Raw genomic sequence first — 14,171 nt, 5'->3', positions numbered from 1 at the left:
ATATGTTTGCATAGGTTTGGTTATGAATTAATATCTTTCTTTTGCTTAATAAATGGGAAAATATTCATAAGCAAATGGTATAGTTAACTTATTGTTGAAAAGAGTAGGGATCTTACCCTGTTCCTCAGTTTGGGGAAGGCAGTGGTTAGGCAACTTTTTCTTCTGGTAACTGCTTACCCTTATATGACCCTGAGACAATTTTAAAGGGGAAAAAAGTATCTGTCCAGGTTCTGAGCCACCACCTGGTTATATTTTAAACAATTCATTCTCCTACTTCAGCTTAGGGTTTCCCAGGTACACTGATATCTCTATATGGCTGCACTCCGCCGCCGTGACTGCAGGTATGGAGGTACGGACCTTGCCTCGGTGCATTGCCCACCGACAGCCCTCCCCACCCTCAACAGCCGTGCTTCTGACTTATCCCGCATCCCCTCTGCTCGTGTGAACATGCATTAAGTGTGGTGTCCAGGTAGGCTTTTTTAAGCGTTGATCTTCTTAACATTATGAATTTTTCTTTTATTTGTTGTGCACTGTTTCCAAGTGGGCCAGAGGCTGTATCCAAGGTACTAGGGCTTGCAGAGCCTCCCCTTTCTTTTTGGGTAAAGACCTTGCCTCTGGTCAGCTGCTTGCGTTTGATGGGTCTGGTAGTCATCTGGGTGGATGGAGAGCAGCTGCAGAGGCAGGTCTGGTGCCTTGTGCTGTGGATACTGTAACTGGCGTGCCCTTCAGCATCTCGGCACTACCCTCATCCTTTTCCTATAGCCAGTGTGGAGTGCTGAGAACACCACATCAGCTGGCCTGAGCCTGCCTTGTTAGCTCTCTTAAAATGGGATTACCGAATCATTTCATAGGGCAAAAGGTGTCTGTTATGGAGCTGCTGAGTAGGAAGCTGTCGCTTCAGTTGACTGTCAGTGGAAGAAGTGGCCAGAAGCATGCAAATGGTGACCTGGTGGTATTCCTGCTGGGTAGGGATTTGTACAGGGAAAGTCTGCATAAGTGCAAGCCTCCCTGGGTTAAGATAGTGTAGTATATTTATAAAAATATTTTACACATTAAATTGTTCAGGTATTCAGGTAGCATATTGACACGTTTGGAAATATGAGCAATAAAGGCAGGATTATTTTGCCTGGCATGTGCAATGCCCTTGGGCTGAGCGTTAATCTCTTGTTGTTGAGCAGAAGATGAGAATGATCAGGATCGCTGCTCTGAGGAAGCGACCCCCCTGCGCTGCCTGTGTAGTGGTGTGCAAGGCTGATTCCTCCTGCCTTTACCCTTTTTCTCTTCCTCTCTTAAAATGTTGTTGCTCGGTTGTGCTGCTCCATGGGAGCCTGTTGCAGTGCCACCTCATTGATCACAGCTGCTTCATTTCCTGTTTCTTCAGCAGCCTTTAAAAGCTTTTTTGCTGTTTTGCTAGGAAACGAGAAGATAGTTTCAGGCTTTGCAATGGAAATTGGCTTTGTTAGTATATGCTGTTGTTTAATATGGCACGACAGCAGCTGCACAGGAGACTGTCAAAACTAAATAGAATGCCTTCACTTAGCTAAACAAGCATCTGCCTAACCCCTGTCTCGAGGGTTTCTTTCAAGCATGGAATGAAAAGGCTTTTACTCAGACCTGACCCCAGCGCATAATGTGACATATAAATGCCTGTAATGATAGACCAGTCATTTGGTTTTCCACGATGTTAGCCTGGCAGCGCTACTGCAGTGCATGAAAACCAGGAGGAGCAATTGCTTGCTGCAGTTCCAGGCCCTTAAAAGGGGAAAAGTTCTTGGTGCACACATACAAAAAGGCTTCTGAACTACAGAAAAAGCGTTATTGAACTGTCTTCAGAAGTGTCGTTACACAGGGTACATGCTGCTATATTGATACTTCACAGTATGCTGTAATGTTCTGCTTTGGTGTTTCAGGAGAAAAGACTTGCTTTGCCATCACTGGAATATAAGAAGGGCTGATGTTTAGTAGGTGGTCTGTGTTGTAATCAGGAAATACATTTTAGTCTAATAGGCTAAATCTCATCTAAATTCTGTATGTCTTAAGACTTCTTTTTGAAAGTGGTTAATTACAGATTGATAATAAAATGTTACGTGGGCCTTACAAAAATGGGAAAATGTTCCCTGTTGACAGACTTATACCAAAGAGTTTTAGATGAGGTCTCTGGATAAAAAAGTCATTTAAATAGTTTTCTGATGTCATTCCTAGGCATCTGGCATCATTGTGTAGCATTCTTTCAGACTGTTTTAAGGAATCCTAAGACGAAAGGTAACTTGAGAGCTGGCAACAACTAACAAAAAGGAAAATGTGATTATGAAAAATTATCATACTGATTTAAAGAAGTGAGACAGAGTTAATGAAGAAGTAGGAACAAGAGTATGTGTATAGCAGAAGCTGCACTCACAGCAGTGCAGCTGTGCTCAGAAAGGGGGGTTATATCTAGAACAGAGCAAGCCTGAGCTCTGCGAGCCTGTGGAGGAATACAGTGAAAAACAGCTTGTAATGTTTTCAAAACAAATTTGTTCTTTCCAGCAGGGGGAACAAACCAATAATTCTGCAGGTAGATTGGCTGTGAATTAAAACGCAGTTACTGTATGTCAGCACAAAGAACTGAAGGTATTCGTTGCAGAAAACTGTTCTTCAGACAGAGCAGTCGATTTTTCTTCTCTGTTCTTTCTCTTGAAGATTGGCTTCTTTTCAGAGACACTGGGACAAGGGCAAAAACGGATTTATTAAGAAAAAGAAATCACCATCATTAATATTTGCTGTCCTCCTGCCAGATATCATCTCAGGGCAAACTGTCGACAGGAGGTAATTGTTGCTTTATCAGATATGCTGACAAAATTATTTAACACAAAACTGAGCTTTGTACTTCAATGGCTAACAAAAGCTTAAGTGTTTTAGTCTTAATTTACAGCATTAAATGGCTTTGAAAGCCACACAATCCAGATTAAATGCAGAAGTAATATTTGAGTGAGTAAAGTGTAAGAATAACTGAATCAAATTTGAGAAACCTGAGAATTACAATAGTTAATCAATCCAGAGAGCCACTTTTACACACATATCAGTAGATTGTACTAGGAGCTGGTCTTGTGTTTCTGTGTGCTGTGACTATAAATGAATGCCAGGGATAAGGCGCTGGCTCACCTTTCCAGCCCCTTGTAAGCTCCAGGCTACGATCTCTCCCGTCTTTAATTCACAGGCAAGGTACTTTGCTCCTGCCTCCGTGCAGCCCATCAGGCACCCTCCTCCACCTGCCCCTCAGGGACTCTGCGGAAGACAAAACCATGTGCACCCATGCTGCTTTGTGCTGTCCACAGACAACTGAAAACGCCTTTCTCTTCCTTTGACATTTTTCTGAAGACTGTCTTCAGAGGCTGCAAAAGAAAAATTTGGTAACCGTCAGGCTGTGGATTTGTTGAGGCTGTTGCCGCTGTGGTGTTCGGGGTTACCTCACTTGTGCCTTGCACTCCATCTCTGTGGGTCTTGTCTGAAAAGCAGATTGTCAGCTGTTGGGGGCAGAAAGTGTGAGCAGAGCTGCCAGGTTCTGTGGTAACGCAAATAAATGACTGAAACGAGAGAGCTGCAGGTAGGCGAGCCCCAGGGACTAAGCAGCAGCAAGAGAAAGGCAGGGATGTAGGCACTTTAGCTGAAACTTCTATCAAAGAAGCAAGGAAATGTAAGCGACCTGGTCAGGCTCTGCCCTCTGGACACTGGTATGAGCTGAGAATTTACCATGCTTTTTGCCCGTGTGGATCGTCTCGCCACACACTGGCGTGTAAGTGGTTTTTGCTCAGCTGCAGCTGCTTGCACATCTGTAAATCAAGGCTACACTGTTAGCTGTAGAAACAGCCCTCTGGCTTTTTGTGTTGCGTAAAATGGTTGTGCAGTGCTGCTTAGGTCAAAGGTGGAAGAGCACAGAGACTGCCGAGCTATTCGTGTAGTGTTTAACCATTTTGCCTGTTAAAAAGCAGACTATGACTTTCCAACAGTATCACAACCTCTTCTGCTTTTGCTAACCCTGCCATATCTTACCTTGTTCTTTCCACGTTGGCATTTTTTCTTCCCTCTGCATCCATGTTCCCAGGAGCAGAGAGGTGGTTCTTTTTCAGCTGTCTCTGGAAGCTGCTGCTCTGGATTGCTGGCTCCTGCTTTAGCCCATGGTTTGCTCTGTTCGTGGGCGATAAAGCATTGAGGTGAGCTCTGTAGCCTGTGACCGTCTCTTTTGTAGTTACTGGGAATCAGGAGGCAAAGCTCCTCTTGATCTTTTTGCATGAGCACCTCTGTTTGGGCAGGTAGGGAGAGTCAGGAAGGGATCTCTCCATGCTGCGCAGCTCAGACGTTGGCCTGAGTATTGGAACTTTGAGGCGAACGCATGATGAGGAGTCTGTCCCTTTCCACTTGCTGTTAGTCAGCGTGAAATCCAAGGAGTGCTGTTTGTGTTGCGGGTGTGTTGAATTGCCTTAAGTGAATCATCTTTATTCACTCTTCCTAGCAAGTAGGAACCAGGTATTCATGAAATGAGAAATGATGATAAATATTAGTGAGAAGAGGTATATGTCCTGAGAAGCTTTCTGTCTGCATTGAAATGGAGTAGCGGAAGGTAGGTTCAGTAGTGAAAACGCTCTTTTTTTCCTTTTCTTGTGCTAGGCCAGTATAGGATTCACAAAGTTAGCTATCTGAAGGAAGAATCAGGTGAGACTCTGACTGTATTCAAGTCCATAATTAAGACTTTTCTCCGAATTTTGTTTTCATCCATGAGAAAACAGCTGTAATGTATCAAATTACGGGCTGTAGTCTGTATTTCTCTAGGAACTTTCTGTACTTTAAAAAAAGTTTTATTTCAGTAAAGTCCTGATGATTACACTTGACAGCAGTGCTGCAGTCTTTTGGGGGGCAGAATTTTGGGTAGCGGCTTTTCAGTGTGGGACATACATACCATGAACTAGTAGCTTTCAGGGGTTGTTCAGTGCTCTAGTTTTGGTGAAAGGAGATGGATGTAGCTTCGTGGTCCTGCTTGTGACTCAGCCGTAAGCCGGGTTTGCTGTAAAACACAAGCTCTCTAGGTCTGTGAATGGTGGAGTGCTAAACTTTAAAAACTTCCTTGCTGGCAGCAGCTACACTGGCATTTCAGATCCGGCTTCTTAATTCAGTGATGGTGATTTTTAACTACCAAAGGGCTTGTGATCATTAGGGAAAATGGCAACTGATCCATACCAATGCACACTCAGAAAAATACATAGTGTGGTCACGCCGGTTACACAGAACAGGAAACTAGTGATGTATAAAGGAGAAGGAACTGCTGGTGTTTAGTCTGAAACGGCTGCAGGGCTCAGCAGGATGAAAGCACAGCTTATCCAGGTCTGTCCAAGACAAAGCAATACTTTATACTTAATGTAGTTTGGCCAATCAGCCAGGAAACACTGCATAAAATTTGTCATTGGTTCTTAAATGTAAGCAGTGGTGAAATCCCTTCACAGAGAACGGATATCACTCGCTAACGGATTTTGCCGCCCCAAAGAATAATGACATTTAGTTCATTCATGCCCGTGGAGTTCTGTCATCGTTAGAAAAACACTGGAGGAAGGACTTTCTTTTGTGAAATGTCTGGCATTCATAGACATTAATTTTAGACAGTTGGATGATGGGTTTTGATTTTGTTCCTATTAACTGCTTACTAACTAGGACCCAGCTTTTCTTTCTCAGTGAGGAAGTTTTCTTGCACTGGCCGTATTTCTTTAAACAAACAATTAAGGAAACCTAACGTACTGCAGAACAGGCTAGTCTAACTGAATTTAAGAACATGCACACAAGTCTTTACAGCTGTTCTTGGTAATCTCTTAGTATAGGGAAGAAAAGAGGACCGTTTTCTATTTTACTACTCAGTAGAAATTTTGGTATTAGATGAAATCTAATGGATGAACCAGCACCATACGTAAAAAGCACAACTTTCAGCGCACTTCTAGAAGGTGACAGCACCTTTACCAGCTATTTTCATCAGGGTGCAAGGTTGAATAAAGGGCTTAACAGTGCAGGACAAATAAAGGAGTAATACAGGATCTGGAAGGCTGTATTAATTTTCTGGATAAACTGGTTGCGTTTAAGCAAGAAGTATTTTTCGTAGTTCTTCCTGTTCTTCTAAGTTTTAAAGAAAACAGACAGCAAATTTGGATAGCTATGAGCTGTCCTGATGTTTAGCTCATTCATACATACCTTGTAGGAGGAAGGTCTCGTTTTAACTCACTGTGATTTTTTTAGCAGGGCCCGTAAGAAAGCACTGTAGCACTGTAGCCACTAGCAGATTAGGTGTTTTGATTAAATCTCTCGTCTTTGTGCAAAGTCTCTCGTCCTTGTGCAAAGACACATCATGTGTGCAGGGATTCTTAACGTGACTTTTCACTGCTTAGATAAAGATCGGTCCTCGTAGGAGAAAAAAATATGACTATGAGAGACGATCAGATGGGCAAAACATCTAGTCTGAGCTTTCTGCTTCCAGCCTGAGGCACAGCAGGGTGTTTGGGCTGTTGAGGAAGGCGGGGAGGTGAGACTTGCTGCTGCATCACTAGGAATGTGCTTTCCCTCTGCAGCAGTTGACCCCCTGTTTAGAGGACTCCAGTGTTACCTATGCACTGGCTGTGTGTACTCAGATCTGTTCGTTTGGGAGCCTGACTCCAGAATCCCTTCGTTATGAAGGCAGCTTACTGAACTGGCAGTATTATTTTTATTCTGCATCGTAATGTGGCCAAATAAGCAGATGCAGTGTGAGAGAAAATTAATGTAGGAAAAATCCAGAGGAAAAAAGGCAAAAATGTTTATGATGAATGACCCAATAAACCTGAATGAGGGCTAGTTAAACACACACAAAAGTGGATGCAAACATTCCTAAGTATTTGAAAAGTGCAAGTGTAAACAATAGGCAAAGATGCTCAAATGTTTTGCAGGCTCTGTGTGCCTAGCAATAACGTGTGAAAACAAAGGATGTAGGAGGAATACAGAGATTAAAATTAGGAACGAGGCCATTATCATACGAGATAAGCCTTTCACAAGAAAAACCACAGGATAGCTCCAAGTTTAGATAAAACACTGCACGGTGTATACTAGGGAACAATCAGTAAAGGAAGGTTGGATGAATGAGGAAGAGTCATAATCCTGGTACTTAGGAGTGAGTAGCGACCATGATAACCATTACTCTGTGTCTTGCGTTTGGTGTTCAGCTGATCATTTGTTAAACTCATTTTTTGTTTTTATTTCTAGGCCTCTTCCTTATCTTAGGCTTGATACTTTACCCTGCAGGTTGGGGATGCCAGAAAGCAATAAGCTATTGTGGACCTTACGCTTCTGCTTACAAACTAGGAGACTGCTCCTTGGGCTGGGCTTTCTACACAGCTATCGGTGGCACTATTCTGACGTTCATCTGTGCAGTCTTCTCGGCGCAAGCTGAAATAGCCACATCGAGTGACAAAGTACAAGAAGAAATAGAAGAAGGAAAAAACCTTATCTGCCTCCTTTAACTCCAGTGGGGACAACCACCAGCGCCTGGATCTCAGTCTGCTTTCCATTGACTGGACAAGCAGACCCGCTTACCTGATTCTACCATTTGTGTGATTGAGCCTCATGCATTCCAGCCATGAACTACTGAAATGTTTTTTCTTTCTTGGTGGGCAATGGGGATCAGAAAAAGGATGCCAAGAAAGCAGAATGTAAATACTTGGGGATTTTTTTAGTTTCATTCTATGATCAGGACACAGTAGGATACATTAATCTGACTGGGGAGGTGAGCAATTGTGTACATAGCAGGAATGTGTAACTAACAAATTCTGATTGATGAGATGGCCTTACCCACCTTGGTCACTTTGAAGAATTTGGATTTAAAATAATAAAAGCCAGCACATTATTTTTTTCCTTATACAAAAGAGAAGCCTATTTTAGTTAGGCTTTGTTTCCAAGGGCTCCCCTCACGTGTGAATATGTCACCACCACCTGGTTTGGTACCATACTTTTCATTGAGGTGCTTTTTGATACTGAACTTTCCTTAAAGTACAGTGCCTTCTCAGTTAGTAAGTGTATGTTGGAGAGAGCAAAGTTGACGTGACACAGTTTACACCCATCTTTAAGCATTTAAAAAGTTGAGTCCCTGCCAGGTTTCTTTGTCTTGAAACTTGCAGTGCAAGGTGTGTGCCGCTTGTTATTCAGCAGGTAGATGATTTTGTTTCCATTGACTAGACAGAGCAGCTGTTGTTATGCTGGCTTCCACCTGATTCTGATAAAATTGTTTGAAATGACCATTGTTAGAAATATTTCTACAGCCTTTATTAAAACTCTGAAATCCCAAGCAGATGACAACTCCCCACAGCACAGCTGGGCATTATCTTGTGAATGTCAACAGCCTGGCCTGGACAGTAGCCTCTCCTGAAAATGTAGATCGCACATTGGACTTTAACAGTATTATTCTTTCTCTTGCCAGTGAAACCTCATTCCTGGTTTACAGATCAGTCTGTCTCATGACCCAGAGCCACATGAGTCCTTAAGAACTTTACATTTGTCAGGAAGCCTTGCCAAATTCTACATGGCTGGGAAGATTGTTTCCTTTTTTTTTTTTTTCCCGAACCACATGTGCTATGGCTCCTTTTCCAACTAAATCAGCAGAAATAAAACAGACCTTGCCACAAATGACATTCCTTTCTCAAAGGCAGTTGGTTGTATTACGTGTGGTGTTGCATCACTTACTAGAACTACTTCTGAAAACAAATTTAAAAGGTATTTTAAAAAACAAAGGAATGATGCAGCTGTGCCATAGAAGTATTTGGGAGAATTTATCAGAGAAGTAGTTCTAAGGAATACTAAGGGAATTTCAGATGACTCGTCTTCCTTCGTGGTAGTTTAACCTCATCCAGTGACAGTGTTTCTCTCCATCACTTAACTGTATAATACAGAGCAGAGACTCTTGTTTACGCCTGGTCAGTCCCTTAACATGTGCCATTAGTTATTTACAGGTGTTAAAAAGTCGTTGTTAGTGCACAGGTAGCGAGCTAATTTCAATACACTGCTGAAGTCCTTCGCGATCCAAGAACTATTTGGCAGTGATGACTGCAAACCCTGGGCCAGCCATGAGCAGGGGTAAGGGCTGGCAGCTGCAGTGTGGGAGCACCCCGGCAGCAGCCGGCCTGGCTGGAGCACAGCAGGCCCAGCGCGGCACGGGCCTGTGCCCACAGTACCTTCAAGCCACATGACGGATGGACACGGAGGTGATCTCTGAGCTGCCGTGCAACAAACAAGGTTCACGTCTGCCAATACTAAAAGGGGATTGTTTAAATCTGCCCTCTTCTTGCATTCACCCGCTCCTGCAACCCACATCCACCGTATTCTAGTTTAAAACAGGTATTTCACTCGTCTTTTAAATATTTAATTTAAAAAAAGCCCAGAAGTTATGGTCTGGAACCATTTCTGCCACCTGCTTGCACAAAGCAAGATTTTAACAAATCAAAATTACTAGCACAAAGTGGTGTCTGAGGACGCAAATCACAGGCAGCACGTCCTGTCCACACCTGCGTGTTTCTCCGTGTTCTCCCTGTGCACACAAACATGCCATAGGCAGGGCACGCACACCTCAGGCGCTGTGCAAACCACCCCCTGGGCCACCCGCTTGGCGCTGCTCTTCTCGGCTCTGCCTCTCAGCACGGAGGGCTAGGAAGAGTAAGAGCAGAGTATAACTCAGCTAAAAATTAATTACAAAATAGAGTCACAGTTTTAGCTTTTCGTAGGTGGGTAGCAGTCCAATGTCCACGTTGCCACTGCCAACAAATCTTATGACACTATATTGGGGTGACAAATGCTGCTTTGGCTGGAGCACTTGATCAGTCAGAATAAGGTCAGTTCTTCCAAAAGGTATAGAGGGGATACACTGCTTTGCCTTAGACGTATACAATGACCGACCTTCATTTACATTACTGGTTAAACTCTGCTGTGAGCTACAGAATGCTTAAAAAATTTAATAGTGCAGTTTTTAAGTACGAAGGCGGTATTTTCAGTGGCATGTTTTGCTTTTGTTTGCATTTGTAATCAAGGAGAACCAGCTTTTCTGCCTATTGCTGGTCTACTATCAACTTGCTCTGCAATAATATAATCAACCAACTTGCAAGAATATCCATGTTCATCACATAGCACAGATAGAAGACAGGCTGAGAAGAAATACAGAAAAAAAAAAATCAGAATTTCTTTTCTCAGGGTTCTGTTTTTCTAGCAAGTGATAAGATGACATTATTATTGCAGATTTTTTTCCCCTGGATAAGGTTTTTTCAGGTGTAGGGTGCAGTCATTAAATTTGACAGAAATTTGACAGCTGTTTCAAGTTGTTCCTGAAGTTCACCTCAGCAGTAGCTTTCAAAGATACTTTGCAAAAAAACACACAAAACACAAACAAAAAAAAAAGAAATCAGCTTGAAGCTAATTGAACTAATTTTATGAGAGGGCTGCGGAGTGTAACTGCTTCTTAATGTACATGCACTGCATAGGACCTAGAATTTGCTGTGGATTCTTTAAAACCTGTGTGCCCATTACTTCAGTATAACTTTGTTTTTGTGGTATTGAAGAATTCTTCAAACATCTGTGGTTTGATTGACTTCGTAAACTTGTATTCTGTAAAGTGCCATAGACTTTTTTTTTTATTGTAGCATATTTAAATATATATATATATATATACACATACACAACCTTGTGTGAGATGTGCAATACCAGGAATGGGGTTTGTTGTGGCTTGTTCCTCCCCCCTTAGTTTTTGCTTTTGAACAGGATATTTGAAAAGGGACTTCCCGGGAAAGAAGTGGCTGGAGTTTTGGTGGTGTGGACACACTAAAGCATAGAGTAATGCAATAGAATCACTGATTTTGAAGATTAATACAACAGTAGTATCAGCAGCTTAAAGATTTAACAAAAATCACTTCTAGATGGATTTGAAATGCTCAGATCTATATAATACAGACAATTCAAATGTGAAGCTGTGTCCATCTGGCAATATACATTCTAAAAGCTGAAAAGGCTCAGCAGGGTTTCTTCATGTGCGTTATTTATAATGTGGCACTGCAAGAAACGTTGCTACTGAGCTGTTTCTGGGTTGTTTGTGTCACCTTTGTATCTATGTTACTCAATAAAGTTCTCTCGATTCTGAGATTTTTTTTCAGCCAAATCATTTCCATTTTGCATTGTCATCCCACATCAGAGTACCTGTGTCACATCCTAGTGGTAAACAGAGAGGAGCTCAAGCCTTCCCTGAACGCAGCGGGCACTGGTGCCTACCTCAGAGAAGGACCAAGCCCACCAAAAGCAGAGCGCAGCAGCAACGCGTACACCACAGCTGCCTCATACAGGGAGAGCGGCTGTGGCAATCCCACTAGAGTAGGTTTTGAGCCATGGTTTATTTGTGGTACTGTTTTTCTGTTCTTGAGTCACCACTATGTACGTTTGTTAGCATGAACAATGTACCTAATGTGTTATTTTTATCTAAATTTCAATTAAAATGTGAGTTTTCAAACTTCAGCAGGAGTCTTGACTCCCTTCATTCTGTCCTTAGTATTGGACAAGCCGAGCCACTGCAAGGTAGCTTCAACAGCATTTAAAATCCCAGCCCACTGATGTTGTTAGTGTTTCAGATTTCCATCTGATTTCAACTATTACCACCACTTACTGATCACAAAGTATGTGATCTGAAATGGCAGCTATGTGTTATACAATACAGTTGCATTAAAGAGAATTTCTAACTGAATGTATGTCTGACAAATGTTTTTCATTTTGTAACTAAAGCACTGCGGTTCCTTTCTCAGGAAAAGGGGTAGCGAAGGTTATAAAATAAATACTGCTTGATCAGACAGACAGACTCTTTAAATGGTGTTTGCCACAATCTGTATTACCTCTGACCTGTGACTTGACAGAACACTAGAGGGAAGTTACATACTGTTCCGTAAGCAAATTTATGGCAGAACTCGGAATAAGGCTTTTAGTAGTTTAAAGAATTTTGTCCCGCAGTAGCTGTGGTCCGTTTCTATTAAATTTACAAATAATTAATTGCATTTAGCTTAATTACACTTCTAACAGTTTCTAAACTTCCAAGAAGTAGGTAAAACCTTGGATTAAACCTGGAACATTTAGAAACCTCCAGTCCAGAAGAAGTTAGCGGCCACCATGAGTCATCTTTATGGATTTCAAAGCAGGTATAGATACGGCAGTTATTCCACAAATATAAAATACTGCCGAAAGAAATGACAAAGTACTGATTTGTATAGCTAAAAACATTACCCCCCTTTTTCAGTAAGGTTAATGGACTTGGCAATAGGGAACGCAAGAGTGCAATTCCCCAATTGTGTAAATTATTACAGATTTCTGTGTTCTAGTAACTTCTTCCCCAACCTCCAGCTGGGTTTAGAGTGGTGGTGCAAGGAGAAAAAGAACGCATATTACTAATACTAGAGGGACAGGAATATAAAGATGTTGTCTTTCTCCTGTGATTCACCGAAAGCTTGTTTTCAAATAGATGCCTTCTATTTGATTTGGAGTATCTTCATATAAATGAAATCGTGAGAGCGTAGGAGTCAGTGTCCATACCCATCTTTAGGTATCTCTCAGATGCAGCAGGATCAGTAATTTGGTCTAGCTGAGAAAGGTAAGGAAAAAAATAATTTCAAATTTAACCATGTTATTCTGACCACTTCCAATTGCTCTCTTACCTTGGAGTAAGTATCACCCTGCTGCGCAACCCAGCACATCCACTTTTTCCTCTAACACACCAAGAACATGCGCATAGCAAGGGCAAAAGCCCTGCACTGCCAAAGGCAACAGGTGCTTCGGCATGCATGCAATGACTGCCGCTCAGACAGCACAAGATTGTTCAATCAGGCTCCAAACACTGTAAAGTCTACTTGCAGCACTGTCCGCTGAAACAGCGGCCGAGCAGCTGATGCCGATGAGGTGGTCAGGGGCAGCTGACTGTTAGAAGGGCAGGGGCTCCAGCCAGTATGTTCTGCCCAGCAACAGCTGTAGGCGTCTGCAAAGCAGGAAAGCTGAGGGAATGGTCGCAAGCCCTGCACTCTAGAGCAGGCTGCGTTTCCCAAGCCAGCATTTGCCCTGCTCCAAGCACACTGCCAGTTACTAACACAACATCCAACTTTTATCACCAGAATTCTGCCCCTGAAATCTCCCTTCTCACCCGCTGCAAGTCCCCCTTCCTGAACTGTGGGTACAAAGAAGTAAGACCTGGTCTTCTCAACACTTTGCACAGCAGCTACTTTGTGTTGAAGTGTCCTCCTTCACCTCTTAGTGACATCACAGTACCGTGTAGGAACATAGACTGAAGCAGGACAATGTATTTGTTTTATATTTATATATTTATATATATATACACACACACACACACATCACTTAGGCATGTTGCAGCACCAAGTGTGTTGGGAGAAGGTACAACCAAACCAATTAAAAGCACTGTTGTTTGGTGTAATCACTATCCGTTCATCCAGCCAAAAGCACATTTTAGATGAGCTGTACATGCTTCCATTGAACAGCTGGACTATTAACTTCTTTTTCCCAGAATAAAAATGTACGGCAGTGTGATCCACAAGTCATTCTTCCCATCAACACTTTCTTCCCCCCTCAGAGGTGTGTGACATGGTGTCTAGTTTAATCCTAGCACAAAGTTAAACTCGTATTCAGCTGCTGAGGTGAGCAATCTGCAACACTTCTTTTGTAAGTCTTCCTGCTTTTTCTACTGATAATAAAAGCTACCTGCAGACATAAAATTCATTTGTAGGAAAATCAAGTACAAACGAACTCTTACACATTTTCATGTAACTGACTGAAACCTAACACACGTGTTTTAATTATCTGATCCACTGTGCCTTACCGATTCATACCCAGGACGGTCTATGTGTGTGCCTTTTCCTTGACAGAAACACCTTTCCAGAAGTATCACTGAGTATTTTTCATCACAGTTCTCTTGCCTGTGCTGTCTTCTCTGTGTGTACATGCCTTCCCAACTTTGTGCTTACATCTTCTTCAGGAAAACTAGCCTCTGCAAACCAGAGGAACTATCTCCCCCCAACAGCACTTAAGTTGTGTAGTAATTCTAATCGTAAAAATTTACTGGATCATGTTGCACAATTATGCTTACCATTTACAAGAAAGAACAAAACCTG

At 42.3% G+C, this 14,171-nt stretch overlaps 1 protein-coding gene and 1 pseudogene across 4 annotated transcripts in view; both read left to right on the top strand.

The window, feature by feature from the left end:
- The window catches only part of LHFPL2 (LHFPL tetraspan subfamily member 2), a 125,933-nt gene extending 117,088 nt beyond the window's left edge, over positions 1-8,845 (top strand). For all 4 annotated transcript variants that reach the window (XM_075411758.1, XM_075411760.1, XM_075411761.1 and 1 more), the window contains exon 3: positions 7,249-8,845. In XM_075411758.1, the coding sequence (XP_075267873.1) occupies positions 7,249-7,505 (257 nt within the window). In that variant the 3' untranslated portion in view covers positions 7,506-8,845. The remainder of the gene's footprint in view (positions 1-7,248) is intronic.
- On the top strand, positions 8,195-8,838 carry LOC142358775 (uncharacterized; annotated as a pseudogene).
- Positions 8,846-14,171: the final 5,326 nt, after the last annotated feature.

Source organism: Opisthocomus hoazin, chromosome Z (genome assembly GCF_030867145.1).
Source record: "Opisthocomus hoazin isolate bOpiHoa1 chromosome Z, bOpiHoa1.hap1, whole genome shotgun sequence".
NCBI lineage: Eukaryota > Metazoa > Chordata > Aves > Opisthocomiformes > Opisthocomidae > Opisthocomus > Opisthocomus hoazin.
This window is presented reverse-complemented; position numbering and strand designations above follow the sequence as displayed.